Genomic DNA, 13,162 nt, shown 5'->3' on the forward strand with positions numbered 1-13,162 from the left:
ATGCACGTCTTTTCAAAAAAGGCCGGTTTAAGTGGAGTAGTTTAAGTGAAGAGCTGAACTGAATCCGAAAAAAAAAAAGAAAAGCTTTTAGGCCACAGTAACTGTCTGTGCGCTCTGCAAAAATATAGTGGTCACTTAGTGCTGCTTGGACGCAAACTTAAACATTAAATAATTTATCAAGATTTACTAATAAGGAAAAGTCATTTCCACACAGTGGAAGTTTGCGCGAGTTAGGTGGAATTTATGTGATAGAATTAGCTCGTAAAGCAACCCAAAGGGCAGTAAATCTGGTCATTTTGTTTCCCAAATATTTACCCATTCCTTTTTAATGAGTGCAATGATTTAAACATACCAAACATAGAAATAAATGCGTAATAGCTGTGTGTGGGGTGGGGGGTATGTGTGTGCTTTGTTTTGTTTTATTTAAAGTGTTTAGGAGAAAATTATTAATACCCCAAAAGAGATTACGCGGTTAAAACAATTAATTGTATACACGGGTCCGAGCAGAGTCACCACGCTTTCGACCTTGAGTGTGCAGGGCCTCTCAAGCTCCCAACTGACCATCATCACGGGCTTCGCGTGCCACCGGCAGCCCAAAAGTGGCCAAGTAAAGACTCGTGTTTACGGAGCGGAAGAGTCTGTTTCCTGCCTTTAACAAAACCCAGACTCCCAGAGAGTGTCAAGGAGCTACTCGTTGGTGAATGCGACTCCCCAATACATCATCTTCATTTCTGAATCGTCTTGATAGCCTCGGTAAGGTCGAGTCCACAGCAGAGGTCAGAGCGGATACAGCCTGCAGAGGCCTAAGCATTAAAAAAAATTAAAGGGATTTTGAAAAATAACTTAAAAAACAAAAAACGATCTGCTTTCTGACTCCGTGGGAGTCAAATTTCAATCACTCCGCACAATTCACTTTCTGGTGAGTTCTTCAAAGTTAGTGTTTTGCCAAGCAGCGCTTAACGTGTCTCTTCTTGTTTCCCTCCTTATCTCCATATTTCTGGCAGTCTAACGTATACTGAAGCAGAGCTTCGGCATCAGAGGCGCAGGTGTACAGTACACCACTGAGATACAGGGTACACAGAGCACAGACCAGACGTTTGAAGAAATATCGACATTTATCATCAGTCGCTGCTTCTGGGTTTTGTGTCTGATTGGTTGATGCAAATAGCTTTTTATTTATGAAAGAATGAAGGTTTGATATTATGACTTGACAGAGTTGTGTAGAAGAGCACTTACAATCCTTTTACAATGGAGGTGATTATTAACAGGCTCTACCAACAGCCTGTATGTGTGACGAGGAACTCAAGTGTGACTATCCATTTGTCTTAAAGTGCTCTTAATCAGCCAATAACAACAATAGATTGCTACTTTAGGAAAATAGATTAGCTCAAGTGCGTTTTCCCCAATGTCCAACAAGTCCAACAGGATTATTTAACTGGGTGTGACGCTTTCCCCATCGTCTTGCATTAGGGCATGTAATATGTAAATAATGAGGCTGTGCATTACAAAAAAAAAAAAAACTTGAAAAGGTTGTGAGAGCAGATACAGAGTGTGTCCGCCTCATGTAGCTCATAATGAACTTTCCGTTTTCCTTTAATTTCATGGTCAACAGAAAGAATGGCAGTGGACCAAACCGTTGTGTGGCAGTAATGTCTCAGTTCTTCTGGGTCCCGGAAGGTGAGTCTTATCAGCAACCCATGTGATGGTGTCAGTAGCCAGGACCCAGACTGTGCTATTGTGCCGCTGCCTGGGACCGAGTGACGGATGACAGCACCTTCTCATTGGAGGAAATGAGGAGGCCAAAGGCGAGCCCGTGCAGGGCCAGATTTTTCAGCAAAAACCCTGTTCTCACCCACTTACTTTGGACTCTGATAGAGCCATATAGTCCACAATGGCAGGCCTATGATAATAGTTAACACTCCCTCAGGGCTCATTGTGTTAACCAGGTTAGGAAAAAAGATACCCTAATTAGCTGCCTTGTTTGAAAGACTGTGAGAGGGTGATTTGTTTGAGAGCTGACACCTTGTTCTGTGTATCACAGTTCTAACTTAGAGACCATGAAAAGAGGAAGTGAGGTCAGGCCAGTCTGGATCCCCTGCCCTTTGCCCTCCCTTGGGCCTCATAAATTAGGCTGCTGTAATTCCCTCCCAGACGGCCTTGCCCCAGCAGGTGTGTGTTTGTATATATGAGTGCTAACAGAGGGGGATGTAAGGGTTGTAATATCTATGATCTACGGTGTTGGGAATGTAGTTTGGGAGGAAACAAGCAACCTAAATATGCTTATCCTCTCTGCTGCCACGCAGTCAATGTAGATAAAGACAGTGCGGGGAGGCAGGCTTTCAAATGAGAGGATGTGTGTGCCTCTTGCTGCTTATATACGCTGTCCCACTTGGCTAGAGCTGGTGAAAAATTCAAAAAAAAAATTATCAAAAGGTTGAATCAAGTTCAGCTTGCTGCTGGAGGAACTCTCTCTAACTTGCTGAATCAGTAACAGCTCTCTTGGGAAGGACAATGTTACCATAAAATAAAAGTATGCGTGCATCCTGGCTTCCAGAGGTAAACATCCTTGAGAGAAAATATTAGTGTCTGTCCAGCAACCGCGGTGGTATTTCTATCAAAGTGACAGACTGTTTTGGCAAATATCTGACTAGTTATCAATAAAGTCCCATTTTTGTAAATACTAACTGTATAAAATATCTAACAATGCAGCTTCAGCACGCAGCAGATTTTGGCAATGCTGATGCTCAGATTAACCATTAGGATCAAAGCTGACCAGGCCTTCAAATGGACAGCTTTGCTACAAGCTCCAGCGCTGGCAGGCATTCATCCTCATATATGAAGATACAGAGTCCCAGATCTGTAGCTGACCCTGAACTTTGACCTCCTTGCAAAATGGAGAATTGGTCTCCCCATCTGGATTGAAAATATACAACATAATTAGAAGTTATGAAAGATAAAGTTTGTTTCCTCTGTCACTCATCATTTTTGTGTCTCTTTACCTCATGCAGACAAAAAAGCAAGTAGTTTGGGTTAAAAAAAAATAGAAAAAAAGTCTTCCACTTCCTGTCTTTGTGTCTTAGTATGCATATTTGTATAAAGCCAAAGTGCCTGAGTTGGGCAAAAGACAAAATCAATCAAGTAGAACAACACAACGTAGACCTTGTGTTTGAGGTTCCACCCAGCTTGAAGGCCACATCAGTGAAAAACAATGAGACACAACCATTTTTAATATTCCTTCTAAGTCCAAATGCAGTCCTGTTAAAAAGTACACCCAATGATTCAGTAGCTTGTAGAGCTACCTTTGGAAGCAGTAACTCGAAGTTATCATTTTCTGTTTAACTTTATCAGTTTCTCACATCGCTAAGAAGGAATTTTGGCCCACTCTTCTTTAAATTATTGCTTCAGTTCATGTTTGTGGGCATTTATTTATGCACAGCTCTTTTAAGACCCCTCTATAGTATTTCAATCAGGTTGAAGTCTGGACTTTGACTGGGCCATTGCAACGCCTTGATTCATTTTTTCTTTTTCATCCATTCTGCTGTGGATTTGCTGCCGTGCCAGGAATCACTGTCTTGTTGTATGACCCAGTTTTAGCGAAGCTTTAGCTTTTAGACAGATGGCCTCACATTTGTTTCTACAATAGTGTTCAGAGGGGTTCAATGTCGACTCAATGACTGCAAGCTCCAACTTTGTAAACCTAAGCCGTCCTGCCATGTCCTTTTTTAGAAAGAAGAGGAAACTCTTCCAAACAAGCCATACACGTTCAGTCTTTTCATAATTGTGCTGTCATGAACTTTAACATTTAACATGCTAACTAAGTTCTGTGGAGTCTGAGATGTAGCTGTCCAGTTTCTCTGCATGTTTCACAGGACTGCATACTGCCCTGTGTACACTTTCTTATTCACTGTATGTGAACGTATACGTACCAACTTATACTCGAGCAAAACAGCTAAGGCATTTTAATGGTTTGTTTTAATTTAACTCTGTAGTTTTGGAAATGTTTGATTACTTAAGACAAATTTCAGGAGAATGTTATGTAAAATAAATATAGGACTTCCTGTATCTTACTATCTGTTTCTAGCATTGTGTTAAGCTAACTGCTGGCAATTTGCCCTTTTCTGTATTGTCAGGTGCAAGAGGACTATATATCTTCTTATCCAGCTGAAATATGCTCCCTATAGTGCTTAGGTGTTGTTTTATTTTGCGTGAGTGGCACATGCAGTCTTATATTGTCAGGCTTCTTCCAATGTTGTGTAGCCCTTATGTCAGTGAGTTTACTTTTTGCCTCCATGTTTTTAACTGTGGAAACAATGCGCCTCCAGCTGTGAGATCCATACATTTGAACTTGTAGAACATACAGACCGCGTTCAAAGCAATATTAGGCATGAGATGTCTGAGATTTTGCATCTTCCAATACAATTCAACTAAGTTTGCCCTTAGATGTATTCTTGGCTCATACTACGGTAGTTCACTGAGTCCAGTTGTAGGCTGTCATCTTTTGTCAGCAGGGTAGAAATCTGCATGCACAATAAAAAAAAAGCAGATTTCATGTCATGATATCAAATGGAGCACAAAAGACATTTGCAACCTAAACTTGCACAGACATACGCTCATGCACTCCGCTTGGAATGTAGTCTGACACAGAGATTACTGATATCTATTACTGCACGGTCCGTCAGTCACTGATCTGCTCAGGGAGCAACAGGGAGGTCCTGTGCTCTTTGTTGTTGCTGTGTCTAGTTCCTTGTTAGAGAATTGATGACACTGTCTTTAGAAAACAAACAAGGCGGGAAGCTAAAAAGGTGGTCACTCACCACAGCTCTCTGACCCAGAGACAGCGGGGCCAGAGCAACATGTGAACGGCGCTGAAACTTTGCCCTAGGAATGCACAGCGGTGTGTGCGCACACGCTCTTGTTTGTGTTTCAGTGATACCGCAGCTGGAATGTGACTGTCTTGTGCCTGAATGTGTGCCTTTGTGTGTTTTAGTGTCAGCTTCCTATAAGCAGCGCTGATAACCTTCATGCAAAATTTTAAAGAGAAAAAAAAAATCACATTAAACAAAACCCCATTCACACTTTGCCTTTCTGGTCATATTTATGTTACTCTGCTGGATGCCAAAACAAATGTTCCATGTTTCCTTCTCAGGGAAATGCAGAGAAAGTGCCGGTGAATGTTGGGCAGAGTAATTGATCGATCTAGCTGTGACACACTCTCTTTGGAGAAACTGTCTTGCCAGAGGCTACTTCTGTCACTCCCTGCTCTGACTCACGCTTCACATCACAGCCCAGATCGTGGCTCTGGGCCTCCTCTGTATGCACACACTGAGCCCCGCCCCAGGCCCCCAAGCCTTGTTCTGGGAGCTCAAATCCCATAATTGCAGGGCTGACAGCGATAGCTAACATACGAGACACCCTCACCTGGTTGGAAAGAATGAAAACATCTACTGTCAGCGTCAAGTGAGGAGATGAGTGGGGGTGGGACCAAGTGGTGGGGAAAGTTAGCAACATGTGGGACAAAACACTGGGGAAAATAGTAACTGGGTGTTGTGTGATAGCAAGGTGTGGGATTAACTGTAGCACTTTGGCTAGGTATGTTTTTGTAAGGGGTTCATAAGGCTTAACCAAAGATATATAAATGCTTAAGTAATGATTTGTCCATGGCTGAAAGATCAGAAGTTAGACTTTGTTGCTAGTTATTATCATTATCTTATATGATTTTTTTTTTTTTAGGAGGGGTAGGATGGGAGGTGAAGATTGTGAAAGTACATTTTGACAAATGTGTATGCTCCAAAAGCATTACTTCATGTTCACACTTAATTAATCTAACAGTCATGCATTTGTATTGGGAGGAATGCAAAGTTGGTTCAGTTTCCCTGGATGCAACAATCCAGACAAATACTTGGGAATTGTCTTGAGCACCCACAGTACGTCTTGTACCCACAAAAGCACAAGGACAGCATGCAAACTAAAACACAGTAAGGCCTCTGCAAGTTCAAATCATGAGTCCTTGTCGATGCGAGGAGACAGAGCTAACCACTGCTCCACCAAAAAGGTTGTCTGTAACAGTGCTTCTCTGAGTCATAAAGCATGAATGTCTTGAATAAAGGCATTCATGCCTTTATTCAAGACATTTAAAAACCACAATCGGTTTTTAAAGCATTTTTTTCTGGTTAACTGTAGGAACAGAAGCAATATTTAAAAATAATATCTGTATATTATCAACTTATAGCAATATATATTTAAGACTATTTACAACTGCGTACATATTTATCACATGATTTAATGATAACAATAAATTTCTGCTGCTTTTATTTAATCCTGTTCTGTTTTCGTGGTCTCCACTAAATACTGGGAGGGAAAAAATCATCTATAACAATTACGTTTCATTATACCCATTGCCAACTCTGTCTGTCTTCTGTTTAGTGCTGGGCAAATATTTTGCAAGAGATTTGTAAGAACCTCTTACTGAAGACATCATCCTGCTGCAGCTAAAATCAAGGCAGACGGGCCTGGGACTGAATAAAAAGAGCAAAGCTGCAGAAGCAAAACAAAGAAAAATAAAGAACTAGTGTAGGATGACAGTTCTCAGTGCATTTATCGCTATGAGTGAGCTGCTTCAGATTTGGTGGTGTCATTTGAGCCAATGGTAGTATAGTAACATAATAAACACAGTCTTAACTACATTGGCTTGGTCCATGTGGTGTTCTCTACTTTATCTGACCAAAACATTAACAGCAATTAATGACTTATAACTTCTCCTTGCAATAAGATTAACAACATAACTGGTTTGTCACAAAATACTAAAGAAATAATGCTCGGGATATCTTCTTGTTACTTCTTATTACAAATATAGTATGAATGCCTTTGCAAAAAAGGCTAAAATGCACACTTGTTAATGTGAGAAGAGAAATATTCCTAATCTGGAAAGGAATGTTAAAAATATATTTCTTTAAAATATGTTTTGTGCAAATTATTGCACATCGCAAATTATTATCCAGGACATGTAAGTGTGATTTTTATGTTGTCCATGCAGAAAGTGGAGCTAAATTGTACTTTATACTCTAATCAGCATTTTAAACTATAACAGTCCATCAGTGCATGGATAATCTGATTGTATTGTTCATGTTTTAAATCTAATCGTCACACGCACTTTTAATTAGATATGTTAAAAATGGCTTACTGTTAAATAAAATAGAAAAAAGAAAATAATTTATTTTAAAAAATGTAAGTAGCATGAAAACACTCAAAGCCAGCACTTCAGCACTAGACAAATATGTGTATTTAATTTCACCCCACATAAACTTTTATAACCCATCATCTGTCATAATGTGAAACTTTTGAACTACAAAAACTGAAGTCGAGCCTTGCAACTGCAGTGTTGTACCAGACAGAAAACATAACTGAGTCTTGTCTTCCCACAAAGTCGCCCTCCTGGTCCGGGAGAGCAGGCTGGAGTGGCCTTCATTTATCAACCACTTCAGCTCCTGCAGACAGCTGTGGGGAGAGCACAGAGGAGCCAGTGTGTTTACACCACAGCTCAGCCGAGGCCCTCAGGACAGAACAGATTAGGACACTTGCACACATTCGTCTGCAGAGCGTGGTGACCTAAGCGTGATAGCTGTCTGATCAGCCGGCGTTCATATTTACATTTATGATGACGATGCGTCTTCTGATACTGATACAGATACAGCAATCAGTCTGTGAGATCTGACCTTAATTTATGTTCTATAATCTATTAATGGAAGACTTCTTTCTGTACCAAGTCATGCCAACTAAAGCTCTGGTTAGAGGCTCTAGATATGAGCTTTAAAGCAGGTTTATAGCACCACCTTGTGGCGTAGAAATTAAATGCGCTAATCTCCTGCACCGCCCACTCGCAGTGATGCTTTCTCAACCCCACACATTAGCTAGAGGATTTGTCAATCCCCTGCCCGCGGCGTTCATTGGGCAACAGCGCCTGTGCGTTTGTTTTATTGACCTTTGAACTGACAGGGATCAACCCCGAGAGCGATTTCTATTGGTAAATCCACTCACACCCACTTTGCGGTGACCAAATCCAAGTTGAAGGTGAAAGTCTTCCATCATCCCGCTCAGCCAGCTGATCAAGTGACAGCTCGTCTCTTCGTGCTGCCGCAGCCTCCCACAGTGCAAAAAAAAAAAGTAAACAAAAAAAAATATATATATATATTTTTTTTAAAAATGTCGCTCTTTTCTGAAGTCCCCCAGGCTGCCCCTGTTGCTGTCTTCAAGCTGACGCAGGATTTCAATAACGACCAGTTTCCAAATAAGGTGAACCTCGGAGTAGGAGGTAAGTTGTGCATTGCTGTCAGTCATTCATTGTATCCCGGAGCGGAAAAGTTCTCCAGCCTGTCTTACACCGAATTCATCTGTGTTTGTATGATGGTGCCCTCATATGAATTTCTAACAAGTTGGGCTTAGTGTCATTATAATCAGAAAGAGACACTAAGCCCAGTAATAGTTAAAACAGCCTGCTGACTGATATCTGAGCTGTAAAATCTAAACAGAGGCTATCTAGATGTAGATTTAATCAGTTTAGTACACCAGGAAGTCCAGAATGGTGATGGCTCACCTGTGCTGTAGTTATTGCTATTGCTTAAATTCATTTTCGGATTAACATAGAGACTGTGAGGATCAGTTAATCTGGCCACGCTACAGGCTGCTCAGTCATCACACACCCACCAACTACTGATTGCAGCTCTGTTGATAATATATCTTTGTTCTGCAATTAGTGTGACACTGAGAGCTGAATCATCTCTGTCCTCTGCTATCCTGCACCTCTCGCTCAGCAGACCAGGCAGCTGATTGGATTACTGTTCTGTCATTACACAAGAACAAGCAGGAGTTTAAATTTATTACAGCTCAGTCGTGCTTCTCTCCGAAACAAACCACTGCCACATTTCGTCCTTGAGAGCAGCTGTTTTCTGTGCTAACCTCTCTGCATGGAGTCATTTCTTCGCTGCTTGCATTGCACAGGAACAGTGTGAGAAGCGTTGATCGCTTAGTTCTGTTTTGGCAGGACAAGGATACCTGAGTCCTGTGATTAGCAGAGGAGGCCGAGGCCTCGTAATCCCTTTCTTTCTCCAGATGGTCAGCTGCTACATGGCAGCTGGGAAATGTAGGCCACACATTTCTCTCTACCTAAAAAAAACACAGAGATCTGAAAAAGATCCTTGACTGTAAGGATTTTCTGCTTTTCTGTGACTTTTCTGTCACTTTAGCGGGATGTTGTCGTCATTAGTTCCGACCCTAGATCTTAATTTAGATGTATTATTACAGATAATCAGTGCCTTTCCAGCTAGTGGACATAACAGAGAGAAAAAGGTAGATCGCCGACATCACCTGGCTAATTCACCCAACAGATATTGAAAGTGCGTCTGTCACAAAACCCTGTGATCTTTGCACTTCTATTATGACTCAAGAGTCCCATAAACTTACAAACATCAGGATTACCAAGGTACAGGTGTTAAGCTCGCAAGTTAACCACTTTTGTCTGCTGTATCTGTTTACTGAGCAATTTCAATTTGTTTAAGGAATGTTATATTTAATCTTACTTAGAGGTTTCTTTTTTCTTAAAACTCACTAAAAAACAACATATCAATGCAGAAGGGAAGGGCTGCTTCCTACTATATTAAGCCATTCTTTCACTTTTTTCTGTAACATTAAATCGCATTGTTCCTTGCAGCCTATCGGACAGATGAAGGCCAGCCCTGGGTTTTGCCGGTGGTGAAAAAAGTGGAGAAGATCATCGTGCATGATGACAGGCTAAACCACGAGTACCTGCCCATCCTGGGCCTGCCTGAGTTCAGATCCTCAGCCTCCAAAATAGTACTGGGAGACAACAGCCCTGCCATCCTGGAAAACAGGGTTTGTGGAGTCAAAAGCCATACTACACTCTTTGAATTTCTAATGTTTTTACATTTAAACTGACTGTTCGAATGTCACTGCCAGGTCGGGGCTGTCCAGTGTCTGGGTGGTACGGGCGCTTTGAAGATAGGCGCAGAGTTTCTAAGGCGGTTCTACAATGGGAGCAACAACACCAAAACCCCCATCTATGTGTCTGCACCTACCTGGGGTACATTCAAGCCCACACACAAACCAGCAGTGAAGTAGCACACAGCTGTAAAGGACTTTAATTTACAGGTTGTTTTGTGAACTTTCCATAGACTTTAAACTGTAGTTGTTGATAAAGTGTTCTATTGATAAATGTCTTGCTACAGCTGCATGTTATCAGTGAGCTTGGCTGTATTGTCAGGTCGGATGTGAGGAGCATTTAAAAAAACATTATTCACTCTTTTATCTAAAGAAAGCAGTGATAAAAATCGAACACTGCCCTCAGAGTTTTTCTTACTGTTTTTCTCAGAAAATCACAATGCTGTGTTCAGCAGCGCTGGCTTCGAGGATGTGCGTCCGTACAGGTACTGGGACGCGGAGAAAAGAGGCCTTGATTTGGCTGGCTTCCTTGGTGACTTGGAAGTAAGTACTGTTCACTTACTACTTCATTTTGGTCTTCTGGGTTTCACATTGCTCTTTCGTGTCTCTGTTTCCCACAGAGTTGTCCAGAGCACTCAGTCTTCGTCCTGCATGCTTGTGCCCATAATCCGACAGGCACAGACCCCACGCAGGAGCAGTGGAAGCAAATCGCTGAAGTTATGATGGTAACATGCGTATAAAGTGCATGCAAACATATACAAAGTGTCTGTACTGTGGTCTGAACTGCCACTACTGGCAAAAGGTGTCATTTTAAACAGGATATTATTTTGCATGCACAGTGTTTATCGCAGTATGATAACCCTCTGATCTTTTATCCGGTTCTCTCACAGAGGAGGAAGCTGTTTGCGTTCTTTGACTCGGCTTATCAGGGATTCGCCTCAGGTAGTCTGGAGAAAGATGCCTGGGCGGTGCGCTACTTTGTTTCCTCGGGCTTTGAAATGTTCTGTGCCCAGTCGTTCTCCAAGAACTTCGGACTCTATAGTGAGTGATCCTGTGTGTAAAGTGTGCTTGGTATGAATCTACAGAAAATCCCAAGCTAAATCAACTGCAGGGATTAAACATTGCAGGAAGAGTAATCTTAATATACATCAGTCTTATTTTCAGATTATGCTGAGTATAATGTGCACAGAATACATCAAAAACTCAGTTAAATTGAAAGGAATAGCCACAAAATTCAAATTAAGCAAGTCTCAGATTCACCAGAGGAGGAGCTGTTTATCAGATACTGCACCTACACATCAGGTAATAGGTATTAGCTGCTGTATTGTTTAACTGTGACATGTTTTTGTCCCATCAGATGAGCGTGTGGGCAACCTGACCGTTGTGGCTCGCGATGCAGATAACCTGAAGCGAGTTCTCTCCCAGATGGAGAAGGTTGTCAGGATCACCTGGTCCAACCCACCGTCTCAGGGAGCTCGCATTGTCACCATCACTCTTACCTCACCTGAGCTTTTTAGTGAATGGTAAGTGTAAAATAGCATCATTAAAAGATGACTCATACCTGTGCATGAGGCAATATTAAAAAGCAGTCGATATCAGACATGCAGAGTGTTTTCATTCTCTGACTTTAGGCAAGAGAATGTGAAGACCATGGCTAACAGGGTCTTGCTGATGAGGTCTCAGCTGAAAGCTAAGCTCCAAGCTTTGGGGACACCAGGGACCTGGGACCACATCACAGACCAGATTGGCATGTTTAGCTTCACAGGCCTCAACCGTGAGTATAGCAATCACTTCCTTATGCACACAATCAAAAATGCACATTCCACTAGAAGCCAGTCAGGTTAACTAAAAATTTAAGGGCATCTAAGTTGTTTTAGTTTTGGGGGGGTCAATTTTAAAAAGATCTTAAAATGATTCAAGCACAGTCAGTAAAAGTTAAACCAGTATCTGTTGAATTTCCTGCAGCCAAACAAGTGGAATATTTGGTGAAGGAGAAACATATCTACTTAATGGCGAGCGGTCGCATCAACATGTGCGGTTTAACCACCAAGAACATCGACTACGTGGCCGAGTCCATCCACGAGGCCGTCACCAAGGTCCAGTAGAAGAACGGCACCATACCTCCAATTCTCACCACTTCCTGCTGCCCATTCCTGATCCATCCTGATCACAGGGAATGTGTTTGCATCCAGGTTTCCAGATTTTTCTGGAGCAAATACAAATTCTCATTTGCACGGAGGGCTCACAGGCCCCTGGTTTCTCATTCTTTTTCAGTATTTGTGCTATGCTAGGCTAAACACATGCTGGACCAAGTTCTCTATAGACTGCACAAAGATGGTTTGGATCTTTTTTAAGAGCCACAATTTTCCAAACTATGCAGTAGTTATGTAATTGTGTTCATAATTTTTCACCCTTATCTTAGTCCCCAATGTATTGTTTGTAGTTCAAAATATGTGTTTGGTATTTCAAGTTTTATGCATCATTAGAAGCAAGTCTGTGGCTGTATTACGGTTACCTCAGCAGCGCTGACTCTACAGTCTAAAAATGTTATACTGTTCATGACTCATCCATTCAAAGTGTGAAATATAAGTATTTGTGTGGACAGCAGTAAGAGTTGTTAAGGGCAATGAGAAAAAGAGAATATTCACATGGCTAAACTGTATATTTGTGTTTACCACCCCGACGGTGAATGAAGAATAAAGAAGCAGTGTTTGTCATTTCTAGATTAAATGTGAACAAATGTTCTAAGGAGGATTTAAGCCTGAACTATGTAATCATATTCATGACAAGGCTCTATGCTAATGACCTCACATTTAATCTGTATTTGTAGAGTCTTTTTTTCTTGCTTCCACTTGGCATTCAGAGCACATTCAGAGAGCACAAATGACACTGAGCGTTCTGAACAGGTGTCGTGAACCTGGGGTCGTCACTGCATGCTGAAGGGTTTTGATGTTTCTGGTTCTGTCAGGTACCTGCCAGCGGATGTTGACTGTTCATAGCACCAGGGCACTGTTACGCAACGTTCGTTTGTCACGGCACAAACAAACTAATGATCAACCAGGTTGCTGTCGCACTACTACGCAGGGCATTTACGAAACAGTCGTATTGTTTAGCAATGAAAATGTCCTCAGACATTCTGATCGAATGAATGAACTACTCCAATAAAAAACTTTCAAACTGTGTTGCCAGATGTGTGTGAAACTAAGTGATA

General features: G+C 41.6%; 1 protein-coding gene across 2 annotated transcripts; it reads left to right on the forward strand.

Moving 5' to 3' along the window:
- Window positions 1–1,634: 1,634 nt before the first annotated feature.
- Window positions 1,635–13,139, forward strand: got1 (glutamic-oxaloacetic transaminase 1, soluble). 2 transcript variants are annotated; one of them, XM_019366917.2, is made up of 10 exons: window positions 1,635–1,677; window positions 8,219–8,308; window positions 9,704–9,885; window positions 9,970–10,093; window positions 10,382–10,494; window positions 10,572–10,676; window positions 10,842–10,992; window positions 11,309–11,474; window positions 11,583–11,725; window positions 11,917–13,139. In XM_019366917.2, the coding sequence occupies exons 1-10, from the start codon at window positions 1,650–1,652 to the stop codon at window positions 12,054–12,056; spliced, it is 1,242 nt and encodes a 413-aa protein (XP_019222462.1). In that variant the 5' UTR covers window positions 1,635–1,649; the 3' UTR covers window positions 12,057–13,139. The 2 variants fall into 2 exon arrangements, with proteins under 2 accessions (XP_019222462.1, XP_003451966.1); XM_003451918.5 differs by lacking the exon at window positions 1,635–1,677 and having other exon boundaries at window positions 8,080–8,308.
- Window positions 13,140–13,162: the final 23 nt, after the last annotated feature.

Source organism: Oreochromis niloticus, linkage group LG13 (assembly GCF_001858045.2).
Source record: "Oreochromis niloticus isolate F11D_XX linkage group LG13, O_niloticus_UMD_NMBU, whole genome shotgun sequence".
Taxonomy (NCBI): Eukaryota; Metazoa; Chordata; class Actinopteri; order Cichliformes; family Cichlidae; genus Oreochromis; species Oreochromis niloticus.

Excerpts from the sequence above, each read along its gene's own strand:
- got1 (XM_019366917.2), top strand. The coding sequence starts at position 1,650 with ATGTCTCAGTTCTTCTGGGTCCCGGAAG. Across the intron at positions 8,309-9,703 it reads GGTGAACCTCGGAGTAGGAG|CCTATCGGACAGATGAAGGC; the intron begins GTAAGTTGTGCA and ends TGTTCCTTGCAG. Across the intron at positions 10,993-11,308 it reads CAAGAACTTCGGACTCTATA|ATGAGCGTGTGGGCAACCTG; the intron begins GTGAGTGATCCT and ends TTGTCCCATCAG.